This window comes from Squalius cephalus (assembly GCF_949319135.1).
Source record: "Squalius cephalus genome assembly, chromosome: 15".
Lineage (NCBI taxonomy): Eukaryota > Metazoa > Chordata > Actinopteri > Cypriniformes > Leuciscidae > Squalius > Squalius cephalus.
In genome coordinates this window covers 15,104,924-15,126,500 of record NC_137136.1, presented here as the reverse complement: position 1 = coordinate 15,126,500, position 21,577 = coordinate 15,104,924, and the positions used below count along the sequence as shown (strand labels likewise).

The following is a 21,577-nucleotide window of genomic DNA, read 5'->3' as shown; positions in this document are numbered from 1 at the left end:
GCTTGCATGGTAAACCTTTCTCATCTACACTAACATTGGGGCCTGTATTTTTTAAATGTTTAAAGAATTCTCTTATGCTCAACAAGGCTGCATTTATTTGATCGAAAATGCAGTAAAAAATGCAATTTTGTGAAATATTTTTACATTTTAAAATAGCTGTTTTTATCTTGAATGTAAATTATTATTTTGATGACAAAGCTGATTTTCAGCATCATTACTCCAGTCTTCAGTCACATGATCCTTCAGAAATCATTCTAATGCTTATTTGTTGCTCAAGAAACATTGCTCATTAATATCAATGTTGAAAACAGTTGTGCTGTTCTATATTTTTGTGAAACCCGTCATACATTTCAGGATACTTTGATTAAAAAGTTTTGTAACATTACTAATGTCTTTACTGTCTCTTTAGATCAATTGAATGCATCCTTTCTGAATAAAAGAAATCTTGCTGACTCCAAACTTTTGTAGAGTACATGAGAAATTTTGCCCAGCTAACTATGTTATTAGCTAGCTAGCTATGTTCATCCATTATGTGTGTGAGATTTTACTTATGCTGTAACTTCTAACTTTTTTGAAGGGGATTGAGAACATAAAGAATGAGATTGAAGACACCTCTGAACCTCTGATTGACCCTGTGTATGGCCACGGCAGGTAAAATACATGCTGAGAGATCAAGTTTTTTTATATTATCATTGCTTAGACTGTTAGGCTGCTGTTTTTATTGCATTGTAACTTTGTAGATGGATCTTGCGTTGCCATAGGATAATGCTGGTCTTTAGCCATATATATATATATATATATATATATATATATATATATATATATATATATATATATAAGCACATTTAAACTCTAAAATTTAAAATTAATTTTAATGTATTTAAGTATAGTTATTGTATATTTATACTAGTGAATGCTGACTGTTTCATGGTCTTTCTTTCTATACTTTTAGCCAAAGTCTAATCAACCTGCTGGTCACAGGTCATGCCGTGTCTAACGTGTGGGACGGTGATAGAGAATGTTCTGGAATGAGTATGCTTCATATTTTTGCTGAATAATAATCTGTTGACATGCTGTTTGTTTTAAATAACTCGATTCAAAGTAGGTAATCAGTTGTTCTGCTGTTGCAGCCCACTTGGTGGCAGCATTATCAAATGTTTTGCTCAAGGTTTAGCACACTTAACATATGCCTGCTGATAGAATAAGTTACAGAATTGCTAAGGTCATTAGGTTTTAGTGTTTTATTTTAGACTGTTATTTTTGTACAGTTGACAGAGGAATTTTTATTTGTTCTTTAGAGCTTCATGGCATCCATCAGCAGGCCTCTGTTGGCTTCCTCACACTAATGGAGTCACTGCGCTATTGCAAGGTGGGTATCTACTCATACACACCCTCACAGGAGCTTACAGTATAATTCATATGCTATAGATGATGTTTCCACTATCTGTAGTGTTGATAAATTTGGAGAACAATTTTGGCACGTGTTGTGTGAAAGATGCGGAGTGTCCACATTAGGGTTGGGCCGATAGACGATGCCATCATTCATTGCGATGGCTGACAGACATCACAATGTTGAGCCGGCATCACGACTCCCCATGTTTCCATGGTGACGCGTCATGCTTGGCACGTGATTCACCACAGCCAAAATAGCGCTGTATGAGTGACAGATGTAGCGATTTTATTTCTAAATATTAACAAACTTGCTTACCATGTCATCAACTATCTTCTATTCCGATTCTCAAATACGTGTAAGTGAGTTTGTTTTGTCGTTTAAAAACCTTTATAAATGAGATCGATCTGTAACAGGAGATGGGCGCTGCCATGTTTGTTTGGGCCGTAGTTCAGAGATTCCTGTCTGTTGGATTTATTACAGCACGTGAATTCTCCCGAAATACATGAAAGTAAGTGGCTGGTGAACTGGGAGAAGAATAGAGTAAACTTTATAGTTACTTACACGGTGTATCTGATATGAATAAAACACATCGGCAAATATATTTGAATGGATTGTTATAGACACCATTGTGTATTTTACAAACTATAAATGTATTGTTTTGCTATAAATTATATGTATTTAAATGTCTGAAACCTAAAATAAACATTATGTGGTTAAAAACACTGAATAGTTGTGATATATGACAAGCTCTGAGCACGTCCGTCTTTGGCTCAGCACCAGCCATAGTGCGAAAGCACAGTTTGAATCTGGCAGTTATGTCACGTCACTGTACATTCGTCCTTAGTGGTCAGCTGCTGCAGAGCGTGTTAAAATCGAAATTGCTGATGAGATGTAGAGGAAAATATCTAGTGGAAAATGAGAATGTTACGTTAACATTCCCTCCTCCCCCTGCGCGATGTCATCGTCCATCGCGATGTTTCACTGTAGACATCATCTGATGCCAAATTGGTAGACATCGCCCATGCCTAGTCCACATGCCAAAACTCACAGTTTGTTTGTGGGTTTGTTATTATCTAGCTGTATATCTCACAGGGATTTTGTGAAGCGTAATTGCAACATAATAGCCTACTAAAATACTGACTGTGACATTCTTCACTCTGTATTTTACACAGTTTTGGTGCATGAAGAATTTTTATGTTGTGGAAGAAACTATTTCTGTGGGTTTGTTCTCACACACAAAACAATTATGTAAGTTCTGCATTGGAAAAGGGAAAATCTGTTGTCTTTTCTAGTTTTAGGTTGTTTTTACCAAGATTTTATTATTATTATTATTTATTTTTTTAAGTATTTTAAGACAGTATCATTACCATACCTAGCCTGCATTACTTTTTTAATTAACAGAAATATGGAGTATTGAGATATTAAATTAATTTACTAGAACATTCAAGTATTTCATTCTGTGTGTTCAATATAAACAATAGTTATTGAGGGGGAAAAGGAAATCCTTTTTTTTTTCTACAATATAAATAACTTAATTCAATCATTTTACGTCATCCTCTCCAGCCCCCTTGGACTGAGACCTTCAATTATTTAGATAATATTCAGTTGTACTAGTTATTTTTTCAGAAGGTAAATGGTTCCCGTCTCCCTAAAGCAAAAGTATACTTCGGACGTCCGACCATACAAAGGTGAATGTTGAGACCGAAGAGTCCACTAGGTTACAATATGCACAGTTGTGATATATTGTGCAGTAGTCAAAGAAGAGTGCGGACAGATGGATGCAAAACAACACGCTGTTCAAAGAACCGTAAATAAATCAGCATGTCATTCTCCATCTTTTGTTTTGGTTCTAAACTTTGCATGCAATGGCGGATCTGCTACTTTTCCTCTCTCTTTCCGAGCGAATGTCTTGTAAATGACACGACTCAGTGCTGCCCTCTGATGTCTGGTAGAATATAAAAAACAATTGTACTGTGCATGTGTCGAATGTGTCCATCCACGGTTGAGTTTCAAAACTGTGTAGACACGACTGTGCTTGAGACTGAGTGAAACGTGGAAAATTAAGTATACCCGGGCCTTAACATCTTTTTAAATGCTAATGTGCCCTCTAAATCCCAAACATCTGAAATTTCAGCCAACAACACCTGGCACTCTCACATCCTGTTGGAATGGCCCTATTGTTTTAACCTGTGGATAAAGTAATTAAGAAGTTGCTTTATTTTGAATGGCCCTGTGCTAAGCAGAGCTTCAGGATATGTGCAGTGAGTTGTGTTTGGATTAGAAGAACGCAGGAATGTATCGCCTCATATTTAGAACCATCTGAGCCCCCATCACAATATTCATGATCTTTTTAATCCGCACACCCCTGGATCGCCTCCCCCACCCAAATCTGCTGCTGATATTCACCTGTTGAGTGATGGGAGATGAGTGTGAGGGCTTTCAGTGTTTGAATGCATGGCTGGAGATGGAGCTGTAGGCAGAGTTACACTTTGAACTGAAGTTGTTGTTTTTTTAACTGCTGATTTGGTTTTCGTTGGTGGATATGGTTTTTATATGTATATCAGGGATGGGGAACCTTTTTCAAATCAAGAGCCTTTCATGTACACTACCGTTCAAAAGTTTTAGTTCAGTAAGATGGGGTTTTTTTGTAAGAAATGAAAACTTTTTCAGCGAGGGTAGATGCATTAAATTGATCAAAATTGGCAGTAAAGACATTGTTACAAAAGGTTTCTATTTAAAGTAATGTAGTTCTTTTGAACTTCTGTTCTTTTCTATTCTTTTCTAATCCTGAAATACTGCTCAATGGTTTTCACAAAAATATTAAACTGTTTTCAACATTGTTAATTATAAGAAATGTTTCTTGAGACCTAAATCAGCATATTAGAATAATTTCTGAAGGATCATGTGACACTGGAGTAATGGCTGAAAATTCAGCTTTGCCATCACCAAAATAAATTACATTTTAAATTTTATTAAAATAGGTTACTGTATTTACTGTATTATTTGTCAAATAAATGCAGCCTTGCAATACATTGCATGCGTCATAACGTTGATAAAGCATAACTTTAATGCAATGAGAGGCCGGATGTTCCCTACCCCTGATGTAGATCATTAACTACATGTTTCAGTGTTCCTATAATACACTCAGCATTGATACAGTTCTAATGAACATTGTAGCGTAGTGTAAAATGGTTTCAAAACATTTTTATCCAATCCATAATGAAGGTGCAAAATAAGCCAAATGATTTAGTAGTTGGCCATTCTTATGTGTTACCAATCATCTTATCGCAGTGAATCAACCTGTTCGTGATGGTTCTGGAATGTAGCTGGCCAGGCCGTCATGGCATCGGTATGGAGACTGGCGCTCAACCGCTTTTTCTTTTTTCTGCTTTTAAAGGTTGGCTCTTTCCTCAAATCTCCAAAATTCCCTATTTGGATCCTTGGCAGCGAGACTCATCTCTCAGTATTTTTCACTAAGGTGAGTTAAGAAAATAATCTCCTTTCTTCCTTCCAGCACTCTTCTACTTTTTCTTCATCTTATCTGAAAAAGTCTGGCAGTTTGCTTTCTTTTATTTCGTTATTGAGTGAAGACTCAAAAACACAAGAATGTGCTTGCTAATAGATTTAGTGCTCTAGGCGTCTTCTGGAAGAGAAAAGAAGGAGAGTATGGGATGCATGATGAGAGGCAGAAAAGGGTGTGTCCTGGCCTCAGCCCACGTGACATGGTCAGCAAAAGGGTTTCTAATGTGAGGTGTGTCTCTCGGGTCTGAGTGGGAATGTCAGTTCATGTAATTTTAGTACTCCGTGTTAAACCTTGTCCTTATGATGGATGTGACAACTGTTTAACTGCTGATCCCACAGCCCTCCAGAGTGTTGCTATGTGGTTACTAGGCTGTTATGGGTAGTCTCTAATATTGTTTGCCCTTAGATATGGCCTGGGTCCCTCTTTCAGTGTATTTTTGAGCTGTTTTATTGTCCCCCAGTTGAGAACTCATCCCATTGCTTGAAAAGTAAAGTAAAGGCCCTGATATACCTCAACTAAATGGTGTGACATCGTTTCGAACAAAATCAGGCCAAAACGAAGTTTGTTTGGTGTTCGTTTCGGGTTTTGGAAACAGCTTGCCAAAATGAACTTTCCACACATTTTTTTTTCTCCAGCCGATCTCATTCCAAAATGACTGTGTTACGACTGTCTATTAAACCTTTTACAAAATCTCACCTGTACATTCAAATCTGCTTTTGCTTTGATGCTGACCCAGAGAAAGCAGTTAGGCTATCTAAATAGATACGCAAATGGATAGGCCACCCAAATGGATACGCAAAGAAAGAAGGCGTAACTTTTATTCTCGATGTATTATTCAGGGTTCCCACGGGTCCAAGTTTGTGAATCTGAAGAAGAAGAAAAAAGAGTCAAGGCCCTGGAAAGTTTTTGAAAATAAACATACATAGAAGGTCCTTGAAAGTGCTTGAATTTATTTTGTTCAAGAAGTTTTCTGGAAACAATTCCATACTATTCCCTCCGGTCCGCTAATGTGTTATTTCGCCAACACTTCGTGGCCTATGCATACTAGCTTGCTTGATTTACGTTAGTTACTCGCATTTACGCGTTACGTTAAGTGTTTCCCGCGTGAGGTACTTTGTGTTGCACGTTGCCATGACGTTCACGTGCGCACGAAACTACTACGATGGTACCTCAACGTTTGCTGTTGGACGCAACAAATGTGTCCCCACATTAAATCCTTGAATTTGAGGGTATTGGACCTGGAAAGGTCCTTCAATTTGAAGAATTTGCTACTGACTATTCAAACGCGAGTTTTGAGCAGTGTAGAGTAGTAGTTGTATGTTGTTTCTACGATCACAAATGCAGACATGATTTAATGTTTACACCTGTAAACCTGTAGCGCGATGCGTAAATAGACAGTTGTCATTATAATCAGTATGTGTCCCCAATGAAATAAAACCTTACCAATCTGATACGATCTGGTCCAGTCACGCTGGCAAAGTTGATCAATCAGCTTGGTCATCTGCATTTTCCAGATCAGATTCGGGCTCGAATTGACATTATTGATACATCACCTGTCATTATTGCTTTGGGAGCTGATGTTCCAAATATGGTAAGGGCCGTGACATTTCCGTCACACGCTTATGGTATTTGGGCCAATCACAATGCACTGGATCGCTGGCCAATCAAAGCACACCGTGCTTTTCAGAACGATGAGCTTTGTAAAAATTTACAGCGTTTCAGAAAGGCGGGGCATAGAGGAGCAACAATGATGTACAGTATGTGTAAAATAATGATAACACATTATAAAATAAACACATTGCATTAAACCAAATACACAAAATAATGTTATTTTTTAGAACCATCATAAGACCCCTTTAATACAGGTTTGCAAGGCCCCACAAAATGATGCTGTTTACAAAGAGGTGCCAGCAGGAGGTGCTTTAGGAGAGGCAGAAATAACGGTTGTACACAAAGCAGCGCAGCGCTCATAAACGCTGCTTTATCAGGAAAGATAAAGAAAGATTAAATGAAAATAACATCAAAACCTTTCTAAAGACAGTCAGTTCACTTTAAAGATACTTTTGTATAACAATACCCGCGACACGTTTTGACTTTGAAACATGCAGTTCTCATGTTTGATGGCAAAGCCTTTTGGAATATATTTGTGGCGGGCAGTGTTGATATTGTGAACCAATGTATGGGAAACACTGCAATATAATTTGACAGCTATCAATTATAGTTTAACCTATCCATCTTCACCGTCACGCTTAGTAACACTATATAGCTGTGCCCTCACCACAGTGCAACAGTGAAAAGGGACCCTCTCAAACAGCGCCGCGCCACATTCCCAGCATTGTTTAAGCGACACACCGGTATTGCAGTATGTTAAAAATTCATTTCATAACAAAAAAAAACACCAGTATTCGGTATGAACCGGTATACCGCCCAGCACTAGCTTGGATCAAAACAATATAAAAGCAGTGTTCTCTACATGCTTTCTTACATATCCAAGAATCCCCCGCATTAACCCCATTAATGCCGAAGCGAAGGAAAAACAGCAAATTGTAAGTATCACAACTATTACAGTTTGACTGCGCCGCTACACTATAAACATATCAAACGATCTGTAACAGACAAAGCAATAGTGATACATGGTAAAAACACTGTTACTCTCACACTTGTGTGTTGTGTTGCGACATTGCTGTCAGATCCAATATAGTTGTCACAGCATCATCTTTTATCTCATTGGAGATAAGGGTTCATTTAACCCTCGGACTGCAAGTATAAGCAATAGAAATAGTGCTACTTGGTGTTTTTTATCATATTGCTGTTGTCACCTTTTTAATTCTTCATGCCTAATGTCTTCCTTAACAATTGTAAATTGGTACTCCTCATATGGCTTGCCTCACAGCTTTATTCTATTATAGGAGAGCACGACTTTTTAAAAACCCCTGGATTACGGTGTTTACAATATTTTATCCCTTTACTCAACTGAGGAAATGCTTGTTTCTCATAAGGGTTTCCACCTGGAGGCAAATGAGATTGGCAGCGAGCATTAATCATGGTCTTACACTTAAGGCCATTTACTGTCAGTACATTATCCTCATCCGGCGTTTGTGTGTGTGCCGAGAGAGGGTGCGCACTGGAGACTCTTTTTGTCAATGATTTGTTTCCTTTCTGTTCAGGGAATTTTCTGGCAGTGATGGAGTACTCTTATCATTATTTTTAATAAAAAAAAAAATTACTTTAAACTTTTTTGTTTTTATATATAGATCCAGCACAATCAGTTCACAGATTTTCTTTTCTTTTTTATTAAGTATTTTTGATTCTTTGAAATGCTGTGCAAAAAAAATACAAAAACTGTACAAAAAGTACAGTTACAAGATTACCAATGTCACAGTACTAATGTTACCCTGTCGATTTACTGTTGGGAAAAGATGCACATCTCTGAATAAGGCCAGTTGATTTACTGTAAAAGCACAATGGGCCTGGACCAGCAATGGCTTAATGTATTTGACTTGAGTCTTTCAGGATTGATGTCTCTCATTCTGATTAGAGCTGCAGGATCAAATCCTCAGGACTAACAAAGGCTCATCTCATACTTCTGCCCATGATTCACCCTTCATTTTTCCTGTGTGTAGGCTGGCAGTTAGTAACTATATAGCTGTGTAGAGATTTTCTACATTTCTACATTAAAGCTTCATCTCATCTCTCTTGAGTTACACGCTGATAGTTTTCCCATCCTTTGCTCCTGCTTCTCTGGACTCCTTGCTTACTTTTTGAGTTTCTTAGACCAAATCTAAACTGGACTCTATCTGTTAGCCCCATTGGAGTCAGATGCTATTTTGGGATGTAACTAAAACAGCTGGGTTACTAACATAACAACAAAAATTGTAGCAAAAACTTTAGTAAAAAAGTTTAGTAGTAGTTGGCAAATAGCAGATTGGTTGCCCATTTATGTTGCCAGAATTCTCTGTGTTGTATTTTGTCTTCCATTTGCTAGCAAAATAATTATTCAGTGTAATACTGCTGCTTATCACTATATTGAAGAGCTCTTTGGGATACTTAAATATTTTAGTTTGATACCTGCTAATCTGTATAATTGACCCTTTGTCCCTGCAAACATCAGTTTAATATCACTCCGTGGTCTCTTTCTTCACACATAATACAATAATTCCAGCTCAAATCAATATTTCATATATATTTATTTATTTATTTATTTATTTATTTATTTAGGAAATAATTCAACAGAAAAGAAAACTGTGCTTTTAAGAGCATTTTATTGTGTCTTTGAAACTGATGTTGACAAGCTTCAAGCTACTCGGCTATCAAAGTTCAAAAATCAGTTTCTCCGTCACTGCTCGGATTTTTTTTTTTTTTTTTTTTAATCTCACTGGCTTATTGTGATGGCCCTTTATTACATAATTGTGTGAATAAAGCAGCTTGGTGAAGAGCTACATGTTTTGTTCCAGTCCTCTCTTCATTCAACCTCCAGCAGATTTCACACATTCTCACACTCATAGCTGCTCCATTCCCATGAGCTTTAGAAGATCTTACTGATTTAAGGGCCTGTTACTCTCTGTTCTCTTGTACAAACAGCAGCCCTGTTCAGATACGCACACATACACAATCAGTTTAACCCTTATGCTCTCACAGGGCACCCACTTCTCTCATTCCACCTTATCTCTGGGGATGGTTAGCAGGAGCATAGCCTCAGGTGAGTAATGCCACGATTTCCGTTAGGAAAGCCGATCTCTTTCCCCCTAGAGCTCAGGGTCTCTGTGTGTCCATCTGGTTTAGTTTTCCCGCTGGAGTCACCAGAAGAGTCATCCACTCTGCCAGGCCCTCAGAGAGGGTAAAAGCTCTCAAACGACAACCCAAAGAGCAGCTGTTAACAGGAAGCCTTTGGACTAATTGTGTTTAGCTTGCATTGCCTAGTTAGCTAGCTTGATCTCTGTGCTGTCCAATATTATCATATTTTATTTATTTAGATTTTTTTTTTTTTCATTTGTTCAGCATCTGTCTGAATTGCTCATTTTTATTTAAATATGTTTTTATATTTCCTTATATTATGTTTATATAAAAATATATCCTCATATGGCAGATTATCTATGAATTGAAATAAATATCAGTATTCTAAATAACTATAAATTAGACATGAAGACTGATTTGTGTTTACAGTTGTGTCATGGAAGGTGGCTTTTTTCCCTCTCTCTGTGCACATGAGTTAGGTGTCTCTAATGACAAGTTTTAAGCCTGTCTCCCATCGGATCCATACTCCCGTTACCGTCTTTGTTTGTCACTATGTCTCTGCTTTTAGCTTCTAATAGGGTTTGTGTTCCACTCTTATCTGATTTGGGTGCACACAAAGCAGCAGACACTACACAAATGACCTTTTACAGAGGTCCTGAGAGGGCCACGGACACAGACACAGCAGTCGACACTAAAGGAATGATCTCAAGTCCCAGTAGACGGACAGCCACACACACCCTGAAGACAGAGAGTAATGGAATAGCAGCTTTTAACGCAGCACACTGGTATCTATGACCGTGTAATGCAGAGTAACACGATCCGTGACTGCTGAACCACAGTAGCCCTGTTTATACCAAATCTGATGCTTCTCTTGCTCACACACCCACTCACAAGGTGATTAATGGGTGTATTGATGCTGTTGCCTGTGTTGGACACCAAGATGTTGGTGTCCCTCTTTGAACGCTTTCACTTTTACCTTTCCTCTTAAAGCTGCTTCCAAGCTCTCTTCTTTGATTTGAAGTGATGAGATTCACATCCCTTATTTCCTTCCATCCTGCTCGGGTCTCTCTGGAGGCCCTTTGTATCTTAAAATGGGATGTTAACCTTCTTCTTGTCCCTTCCTTCCTTATTCTACTCATCAGACTACATTCTGTTTCAGCTCTGATGAGGTTAACATCCTCATCTCTTTACTGGTCCCTTGGTCCTCCTCTCCTTCCTGTCCACCCTTCAGGGGCCTGATCCCTTGTTATACCCACAAACCACCACAACTGGCCCTTAGCTCACAAAGCTGTTTTCGTCCAGTTTCCAATTCGGCCCCCTGCTTGGAGCAAAAGACTTTGTAAATGATGGCGCTACAAAACTGGGGAAGTTCATGGCTCTTTTCCAAAACATGAGCTGCTTATGGAGAAAGTATTTTGAGGCATCATGTGTATGCTTACGAAGACTGACACGAAGATTTCATTTATCCTTTACAGAGAAGGCCATCTCATAATGCAGACTCAGATGTGCCCGTTAAAAAATAAAAAAGCAAGCTGGTGGGCAAAGTAAAAAAAATGTTGATTGACAATATTTGTAATTCCTTGAATTTATTCAATTTTCATTCAAAAATTATTTATTTTTAATTAGTGCTGGGCAACGATTAATCACATCCAAAATAAAAGTTAGTGTTTACATAATATGTGTGTGTACTGTGTATAATTATTTTGTATACGCACACATGCATGTATATATTTAAGAAAAATGTGTTATTTATATATGAAATATTGCAATGCCTGCATGCATAATGCCTGCATAATACCTGCAATGCTGGTAAAGTCATCTGGTGCACCCCAGTGCTCTGTCATCCTCTGCTAATTTACTGACTCCATGCCCCCAAACACAAACACTCGCCTTATTTTTGTGAGTCCCACAGGAGCTCACCTCACTGTGGCGGTCACGCTTCTGTAGAGCCCTGCTCTGCTACCGCAACAAGCTCTCGATCTTTTGTGCCGCCACGCAGGACCACCGTGTTCTCACAGCATTAGCAAGACAGTGAATGTGAGCCGAAACCAACACAGGCTCTGATTTCTACCAGCCTGAAAGACTTCGATCATCACATTCTTACATGTCTTCCATGAAAGGATGACACTGTGGGATATACACTAACATATGTAAAAGAACAGAATAGGAAGGAAGGAAAATAATATAGCTTAATAGAATCCGGTCTCATCAGACACTACGTGTGTTTCCAGTTTCATCAGACAGTTGTCCCTCTTAGGCATTGTGCTGCCTGACATATCATTAATCATTCCTTTAGTGGGATCTGATCTATTACACATGCTTCAGCTTTGTAGTACCGCACTTACACACACATAGAAACGAACACGCAATTCTGTGGGAATTAGTAAACACAACCTCTTAAGGCTTGTTCAGGACAAGAATAAATATTACAATAACTAAATGAGCGTACACACCAGCGGATGGTACTTTTCTGTATGTTATGAGGGTGCGCAATATTTATGTCATCTGCCACTGTAAACACTGAAGCATTTTAAAGTCGTGTGGATTCTGATTGGCTGTCAATGTTTTTAGCGTTTTTATCATTTGTCATTCTGGAAGTTATTCCAACAATGTCATTTCTCTGTCTTTATCATTGTAATTGTGGTGTTGACTGTGCTATTCTCATAGGATTAAAATGATTATTTAAACTTTATAGTTATCATTATGGTTATCGTCTTTGGTGTGAACAGGTCTTTACAATCATACATATACCATTATCGGTCTTGCCTTGGTTTTAATCTCTATCAAGGCTCTACATGGCTGTATAGCAAAACATACACACACTATTTCGTACCCAAGGGGCTCATAATACATGCAGGGCCTCACATCCCTCTTAACCCACAACAATGACCTCTTTAGTGGCCTCTCACTAACACTGATGCCTGTATAGGGAATACTTCACCAACAAAAGACATGCACACAATGAGAGAACGACAAGGAGATGGGCAGATAGTGTTAAATGTAGAAACGTACAGACCATGGCTTAAAGAGGGAGACGCCAGAGGGAGTAAAAGAGTGGATGTGATAGTCTAGTCTCTGACCCAGCCAGCTCTGACATATCGGGTGTCTAAACCGGTGCTGTCTGATGCTGGTGACATTTCTATGTAGTGGAGAACTTCAGAGGAGCAGATCTACCTGTAGTTTGAGTTACAATGGTCTGGTAGCAGTAAGTGGTAATATGACTAATGTAGCAGTGTAATTGTTGGTGCTGCTTTGATGTTGGTTAAACACAGTGCTTGTTGTTTGTATTTGACTGCTGAGAAGATCTCCGTGAATGGATTTTCACCTTAAAACACATGAACCTTTGCATCTGACCCAGACTCTCTCCGAGATGCCAATCTTTCCTTCAAGGCTAATCTTATTTGGTTGAAAGTTTCAGTGACAACTTGGGGTCTTTTACAAAACATAGTCAGTTCAGAGTTAGGATTGTGTTGTCTGAAGGGGCATTCACACCGATTTAAATTGCAGCAGGTCACTAAGTTGCTCTACTGTTGGTTGCTAGTCAACTGTTGGTTGCTGTCACATGATCCTTTAGAAATCATATTAACATGCAAATTTGTTTTGTAACAATGTAAAAGTCTTTACTGTCGCTTTTGATCAATTTAATGTGTTCTTGCTAAAAAGAAAAGTTTTTTTTATTTAATTTTTTTTTATACTTATAAGGTGAGTATATAATGTCCTTTTTACTTGCATATGAAAGCAATTTTCTCTTAGCTATTTATTTATTAAAATTAGGGATGCACCAATACCGATACCATTATCGGGCCCAATACTGCGCTCTCGTACTCATAAAAATGCTCCGATACCATGCAGGGTGTGTACAGTGTTTGTGTCCAGACAAAGAAACACAAACAACAGAGTATAATGGAGATAAAAGAGAAGACTGTCTGTGAAGTAAATGTGTCTAATTAGTGGAATATTAAACGAAATGTAGCAACACCTATATATCTGTGCTGCGCAAGCTGATCTGCGAAAATGCGCAGTGGATTGAGCGTGCAGTGGCATAGATGCGCGAACTTGAGCACATCCCTTTTTCACAGACATCAGTGGAAAGTTTGTAGTTCAGTTGGATATGTCAATGGCAAAGAAAGTAAAACAAGGCTTGTATTATTAAAGTTAACTGACAGAGAGAGAGAGCACTTCTGTTGCATGGTCTTCATTGCTGGTCGTTCACTCAGCACATGTGTCATTTAGATTAAAACTAAATCGTATATGTAAGTTAAACATGAACTGTTTTGTGATTTTATGTATAATGGGTGGTTTCCTACATTATTAAAGGACGTTTGCAGGTCAAGAAGTTTCATGAACGCAAACATCTGAAGTGTGTGCTGCAAAAATCACATCTTAGTGTTTGCTGTCTCAGACAGCGCACAAATACTGAATTGAATTGTCTTTCACGTCTTGCGCATGAATGGACGAATTCACACAAAATTATGTAAAAACGCCCTTCTTGGCGAGTATCCTAGTAAACATAGTCGGTTATATCTCAAGTGAACATAGACACTAGTATATTCAAATGGGATCCATGCATTCGGTCTTAAAGGGACAGCAGCCTAATAAACCTGCTGCTGTGTTTTTAAGGGTTAGTTCACCCAAAAATGAAAATTCTGTCAGTAATTACTCACCCTCATGTTGTTCCAACCCCGTAAGACCTTCGTTCATCTTCGGAACACAAATTAAGATATTTTTGATTAAATCTGAGAGCTGGATCACTCCTCCATAGGCTTCTAAGGCATTATAACTTGCTGGCCCAGAAAATGTATTAAATGCATCGTTAATATAGTCCAAGTGACTACAGTGGCTCAATCTCAAGTTTATAAAGCGACGAGAATACTTTTTGTGCGCAAAAACAACAACAAAAATAACGACTTTATTCCACTATTCATTTCCTTCTCTCTGGGCCTCAAGTCTTTTCACGTAGTATAACTGCACAGCGCATCTGTGTTGTACGTCACACGTAGGCTCACTATTGGCTGACGTTGGTCATGTGTGTGATGCGTGTGACGTACAACACAGAAGCGCTGTGCAGTTATACTACGTGAACTAACTCGAGGCCCAGAGAGAAGGAAATGAATAGTGGAATAAAGTCGTTATTTTTGTTGTTTTTTTGCGCACAAAAAGTATTCTCGTCGCTTTATAAACTTGAGATTGAGCCACTGTAGTCACTTGGACTATATTAACGATGTATTTAATACATTTTCTAGGCCAGCAAGTTATAATGCCTTAGAAGCATATGGAGGAGTGATCCAGCCCTCAGATTTAATAAAAAATATCTTAATTTGTGTTCCGAAGATGAACGAAGGTCTTACGGGGTTGGAACAACATGAGGGTGAGTAATTACTGACAGAATTTTCATTTTTGGGTGAACTAACCCTCTAATGTTAATTATAATAATACAAAGAAATGACTCACTGCTCTTGACTGAATAGCATCTGTAACTTTATAAAGATCCATCTATATTTAATTTATAGATAGTTATTATTATCAGTATTATACTATATGTTTTTGATTCTTTGATTTTAGAAGAGTCATTATACCAACAACTAGCAATTGTCTTGTCCCATTAGGACACTGTGAGGTGAGCGTCACTTTTTAAAAATCCCATTGGTAGTTACTTTATTGTGTTGCTGATCATTCGGATAAAGTTGAACTATGCTCAACTCAGGGCACCTAAAATTGCACACCCTTTAATTCCTACTACAGTTAAATTGAGAAATGGATTTGAGGGCCAGATGGAATCAGCTTGCATCTGATCTGAATTTAACCTTGGGATTTTTATCTTGCTGGAGCTGGAATGTATCAGACTAGCCTGGGGTTTGTGTGGATGACAGGAGTGTAAAAAAACTCATGTTCGGTCTAATGAACAATCTCACATCACCTTTTAAGGTTAAACACAGACAGTTTTTTTTCCAAACTTTCTAAAAACAGTGAGTTGAGCACACTATTGACATTTTCTTTTATCACTCATCCACATATGACTTTTTATCACAGATTTTATACTTTTATTTAATCAAATTACTTTCTTAGAGTTGAGGATAAGGTCTTTTTTTACTTTATTTCTCTTCAGTTTGTATAAGCGAAGTACTTTATTCTTCACATTTGCAAAGAAAACACTGCCCATAAACGCTGTTAATGTGATTCTGTGTGTGCATTCATGAGAGATTCATGTACAATCTCAAGGATATTTCTGAAGCTCAGTCATCTGCATCTATTGGCTTTTCTCTCTCTTGTGTGAGAGAATTTCTGATCTCCATCTATGGCCTCTGACTGTTGCCGTCTCCAGAGTGTGTGTGCATGTATTTGGGTCTCAGGAAAATAATGAAAGCCAGACTCAGGATTCTTTATACGAGACTCTGCCTAACAGATATGTTGAATAATTATGCTCGCTGAGCCTTTTTTTATAAACAGGCATATATAATATAACCGTATCGAAGTGCACAGAGCGAGATTAGGAATATTTACCGATGTTTACCGCCCTGACAGAAACGCTCAAGGGATTTGCCCTGAAAACACCTACGTGACTTGACAGTGCTCCTTTATGTGTAATTTAAGACCATGTTAACTTCGTTTTAGCATTCTGCATTTCACAGTCTTTTTTTGTTACTTTTTTAGTCAATACATGAGGCTTTATTTTCTTTGTGTCCCTGAAAACCAAAACCATCCAGAATAGCAGGTCTGTGTCGAGCATCCCACTTCTGTGTGGCTCCATATGTCGTCTGGGTCAGATCACTCATCGTGCAGAACCATCCTTCCTCGAGCTGAAGTCTTTGCCCAACTTGCTGCTCTGTAATTCCCCTCTATTAGAGTGTGTGTGTGCAAGAGATGGAGGAACGCTGACTCAGCAGGGTTGATTACAGGCCTGGTTGCGTTGTTGTGAAGCCACAGTGTAAACATCAGCGGAACAGCATGTTGTTTTTGTCACCAGGGGTCAGACTTTATGACAAGACATGCACTCATTTGCTATTAGCTTGGAGCCTCAGAGTGGGTTTGTTTGCGAGAACAGTGAGGTGAAGGGTTTATGTGCACAAATAAGTGTCATGACGGATATACTTGATGTCAGTGCTCACTGCACACACACACAATAAGTACGGTATTTTCAAGCGTGTTGAGATTTCTGACCAACAAAACATTTTGCTTCATTGACAATCTCCACAATGACTGACTTATGTCTATGTCTTTATGCAGTTACTGAATAAGCATCAAGGTATCATTACTTTCAATGATATAAAAATACATTTAAAAATGATTTAAAGAACAGTTTTACACAAGAAATACTGTTTACTTCAGTTGGTGTTCACTGAGCAGTTTTGACCAGTTTAAAAAAATAGCACTTGAACTGCATAGTTTTTAAAATCACTATAATAATGTACAGTACAAAGTTACAAGTTTCCCTGTATATTTTACAGCATTCTCTAAAAGAATTGTTTTCACATCCAAGTAAAAAAAAAGACATTATACTAAAGATGGAATCTCCAGTCTGCTATTTGGACTTGAGTCACACTTAAGTTGCGACTTGACTTGAACTCGAAGACAGAGACTCGTGAAAAACACAAGTAATTTTGGTAGGCATTCCCAATTATGTTCTCTCTTTACTTCCCAACATGACAGCATTAAACACCACATTTCACTATTATATACTGTTCTAATATATATACAGTGCTGGTTAGAATTATTTGCCCCTTGGTAAATATGATCAAAGATGGCTGTTAAAAATAAATCTGCCTTGTTAATCCTTTTGATATTTTATTTATAACAAATTGCAAAAATGTAACCTTTCATTGAAGTAGAAGAATTGAAAGTGGGAGGAAAATCACATTATGAAATAAATGTTTTTCTCCAAAACACATTGGGAACAATTATTTGCCCCCTTTTATTAAATACTTTTTGCAACCTCCTTTTTCCAAGATAACAGCTCTGAGTCTTCTCCTTTAATGCCTGATGAGTTTGGAGAACACCTGACAAGAGATCATACAGAATCTCTCCAGATCCTTCAGATTCCCAGATCCATGTTGGCGCTTCTTCTCTTCAGTTCAGCCCACTCATTTTCTATAGGGTTCAGGTCAGGGACTGGGATGGCCATTGCAGATGCTTGCTTTTGTGCTCAGTGACCCATTTTTGTTTTGATTTTGATGTTTGTTTTTGGATCAGTGTCCTGTTGGAAGATCCAAACATGGCCCATTATAAGATTTCTAGCAGAGGTTGTCAGGTTTAGATTTTTTATCTGTTGGTATTTGATTGAATCCATGATGCCATGTATCTGAACAAGATGTCCAGGACCTCTGGCAGACAATTAGGCCCACAGCATTAAAGATACAGCAGAATATTTCATTTTACACATTGGGTAGTTTTTGGGTTTTTTTATCCCTGTGTGCACAATCCCATCTTAAGTGTGTGCTGCCAAAAAGCTCTTTTTTTTTGTTTTTGTTTCATCTGTCCATAGAACGTTTGAAAAGTAACTGACACTACTGGAACTTCAAACGGGATGTGTTCTATGGTCAGATGAAACAAAAAAATTAACTCTTAATATGTGTTTGGTTCATCCAGGGATAAAAAAGTACCTGAGAGAGACTTTCTGACTTTAAAAGGAAAAGTCTACCCTGTTTTAACATCACTGAGGTTGTTTTTGTCAGATTCATTACTCACTGTGATATGTTTAGAATCTGATCATAATTCATGTTTATAGCAAATTTTGTTTTTAGAGAGAGAGAGAGAGAGAAAGAAAGAGAGAGGATGATTGAGCAAAACAAAAACACTGGTCACGAATTAGAAGTCTAAAACGAGAATTTTTAAAGCGAAATGATGGAGGAGCTTAAGTTTGTTGCCCAACCCTATTTGTTTCAACCGCGAGAGGCGTCTTCTCTCACCTAAGCTTTCACTACTCCTACATCCTATGTCCTACATCAGGTCAGAGGTCACTCTTCCTCTGGAACTAGACTCGTGGATGGCCGTTACCGGAAGCCAGTGATTTATATTTTATAAAGTTATAAATAGGGACATTTACAAAAAATTCCTTACAAAAATGTATCGCTTCACTTACTATTCACTCTCATTATAAAGATTGGGAGAGCCAGGATATTCTTTAATATAACTCTGATTGTGTTTGGCTGAAAGAAGAAAGTCATATACACCTTGGATGGCTTGAGGGTAAATTATAGTATAATTTTTATTTTGGGGTGAACTATCCCTTTAAGAGTTTATTGGAGATGTCTCCGCATCCACTACCTATTGAAACTTCTCACTTTTATTAAGCACTCATTCATTTTTCTCAGTCTTTCAGCACTGCTGAGCTACGTGCTACTGATATAAGTTAAAACTAACAAATCATTACTTGAGGAATGAGGGTTTATAACTCCACATGGCCTCAGGCTAGGGCTCTGAAAGTTTCATTTTATTCTGACTTTCTGCCATTCGACTGTGGAAAGGTGTCTAGTTTGTCTGTGTGGAGTACTAGCTCAAATTGTAGTATTAAAGCAAACAGTATCCAGCTGCAACTTCTCTTTGTCATCTACTTTTTCAGTCCTTTGTACCTTCTTTTTCTTTAGCGTTTTATCTCTTCGGTTGCTCTGTCCCTCTGTCTGAGTGTGACTGCGAGCTGTATATTTTCTCTGTGAAATAAGAGTAGATATTTGTGAGTTTTGCACTGAAAGCATACTGAGAAAGTACACAGCCTGTGTTTATGTTCACTCTTCCATGACCGTGTATGTATGTTCATTGCTAATGTTTGTTCTCTTTGATTGCAGTAAAACACTTAATATTTTACTAGACTGTTAGATTTTCATAATAAAATGTGAGTGGGTCTTGCCTGTGCAAAACTTGATGCCTAGGTGTTGTGGGTAATTGCCAAGCAGGTTTTTCCAAAATTTTTCCATTTTTTCCAAAATGCTGTTTTCCATTTAATTTTTCCTTGATTTAGTGGTTTAATTAAAAAAAATTATAATTAGAAACATGTCTAATTAATTGAATTTTTAAACTTATTATTTATTTATTAAAATTTAAGCAATAATCGGGTACTTTCCCAAAGTCCATATTTATACGTTTATTTTCTAAGTTCTGTTTGGATTTTTCTGGATTTGGTGTTTTGTGATTTAGTACAAATTTGTCATCAAAACTGTTAAACAAATGAATTAGTTAAACTTTACACGTCGAATGAAAATACAACAATTCGTTTATTAAAAAACATTGAATATTTTGTATTTGTAGACGAAACTGTGCCTCATTCACTCAGAACATGCAGACTTGTATACACACAATTAAACAGCAGTCTTTTTTTGTGGTTTATTAATTACAGACACTACTTCATATTACCGTTGGAATTTGCTCTCCACATTCAAAGAGTATTGATGAATTCCCATGCAGTGTTTTGATAACTTGACCTGGTTCTTACCATCAGTCAGCATGAGAACTAGTTAACCCCATAATCCCCTGCCTCCCCTTCTAAGAATGGGAATCAGATTAAGTTTGCATCACTCAAGCTCTGTTCCACATTTTTAACTGCCTAGATAGGCAACTACCTTATTAGTCACCATCCTAACTGAAATGGCACTGATTTTAAACTTTCTGGTCACTTAGTGGTTAAAGAAACAAAGATTAAATAGTACATTTTTAAGTAGGTGGATATATTTTATCGATACTTTGTAGTGCATGATATTGCATATTTCTTTCATCTTGTACATTGTAATGAATGTTCAAATGCTGCCCAAAAATGCTGTCTACAGTAGTTCCGAATCTTGATTCCTATATGAGGCTAAATGACACTGTGAACGTTATTGGAATGTACAGATGGAAAACTCTGTGAACTGTTTTAGCTGTACGTGATTCAGCTGTGCATGCTGACTCTGCATATTCCAGCTTGAGTCGTTTTTTTTTTACACACACACACACACACACACACACACACACACACACACACACACACACACACACACACACACACACACACACACACAGATGTGTTTTGTTGTCCCAAGAACAAACACACATGGATCTTGGTTTGTTTTCTATTAATCAGCGAAATCCGTAGTCTGTTTGTGAGTTGTGTGCATGTGGTAGAGAGATAGAAGATTGTTTTCATTAAAGATCTACAAGATTATTTGGTGGAAGTACAATTTTGCCATTTATGAGTTTATCTCCTGATCATTTACACACTCCCAAAACATAATCACACACTCAGTCACTTCGCAAATACACACACAAACAAAATTATGCAAGTACAGTTCATGTAAACATTTTCAGTCATTTACTGTCATATTTCAGCAAAGGCTCTTAATGCACATTGCATCATCGGTTCATGTCTCCCGGCTCCTCAAAGAGAATGGTCACACTCAGGCCAAATGAACTCAGCACTCCCTCATCCACTCATGAACAGGAAATCAACTTATGAACAGCTTATCTTTGTCTCTACACATTAAACTTGGAATAAGAGTATTTTAACATCGCAAAAATGCCTCCCATACCACAACACTCATTTCTATTTAATATTTCCTTCTCTCTCTAGGAGATGGCTTTGGTTGCCCCCGAGTCCCCATCGGAGCAGGCCAGACGAGTGTTCCAGACCTTTGATCCGGAAGGTAAAATTATTCAAAACTAATCATTTCATTTGTCTGCGACTGCGTTTGTGAGCGCGAATATGGCCGTGTGTCCACTAAAGCGTTTTTAGCGAGCTGAAAATGCCTGGCTGTGAGCGCTTGATGTGAGTGGGTCAATATCATTGGTCTTAAAATGATGGATGGGTCTTGTCCCACCCACATACAATGGTTCCTGAAAATGAGAATGTTAAGTTTTTAATGATATAATTGTTCTCAATGTTTTGGCAGATGCCCCCCACACACACACACACACACCTCCCAATCTGCCGTTTTAAAAACGCGGCACTCGCATTGAAAACAATT

The 21,577-nt window shown here is 37.9% G+C and overlaps 1 protein-coding gene across 1 annotated transcript in view; it reads left to right on the top strand.

Annotated features, from left to right (window-relative positions):
- mindy3 (MINDY lysine 48 deubiquitinase 3) overlaps positions 1 to 21,577 on the top strand; it is a 40,812-nt gene that overhangs the window by 6,716 nt on the left and 12,519 nt on the right. The window contains exons 7-11 of the mRNA XM_079894743.1: positions 578 to 651; positions 953 to 1,032; positions 1,299 to 1,369; positions 4,791 to 4,871; positions 21,184 to 21,256. Of these exons, the coding sequence (XP_079750869.1) occupies positions 578 to 651; positions 953 to 1,032; positions 1,299 to 1,369; positions 4,791 to 4,871; positions 21,184 to 21,256 (379 nt within the window). The remainder of the gene's footprint in view (positions 1 to 577; positions 652 to 952; positions 1,033 to 1,298; positions 1,370 to 4,790; positions 4,872 to 21,183; positions 21,257 to 21,577) is intronic.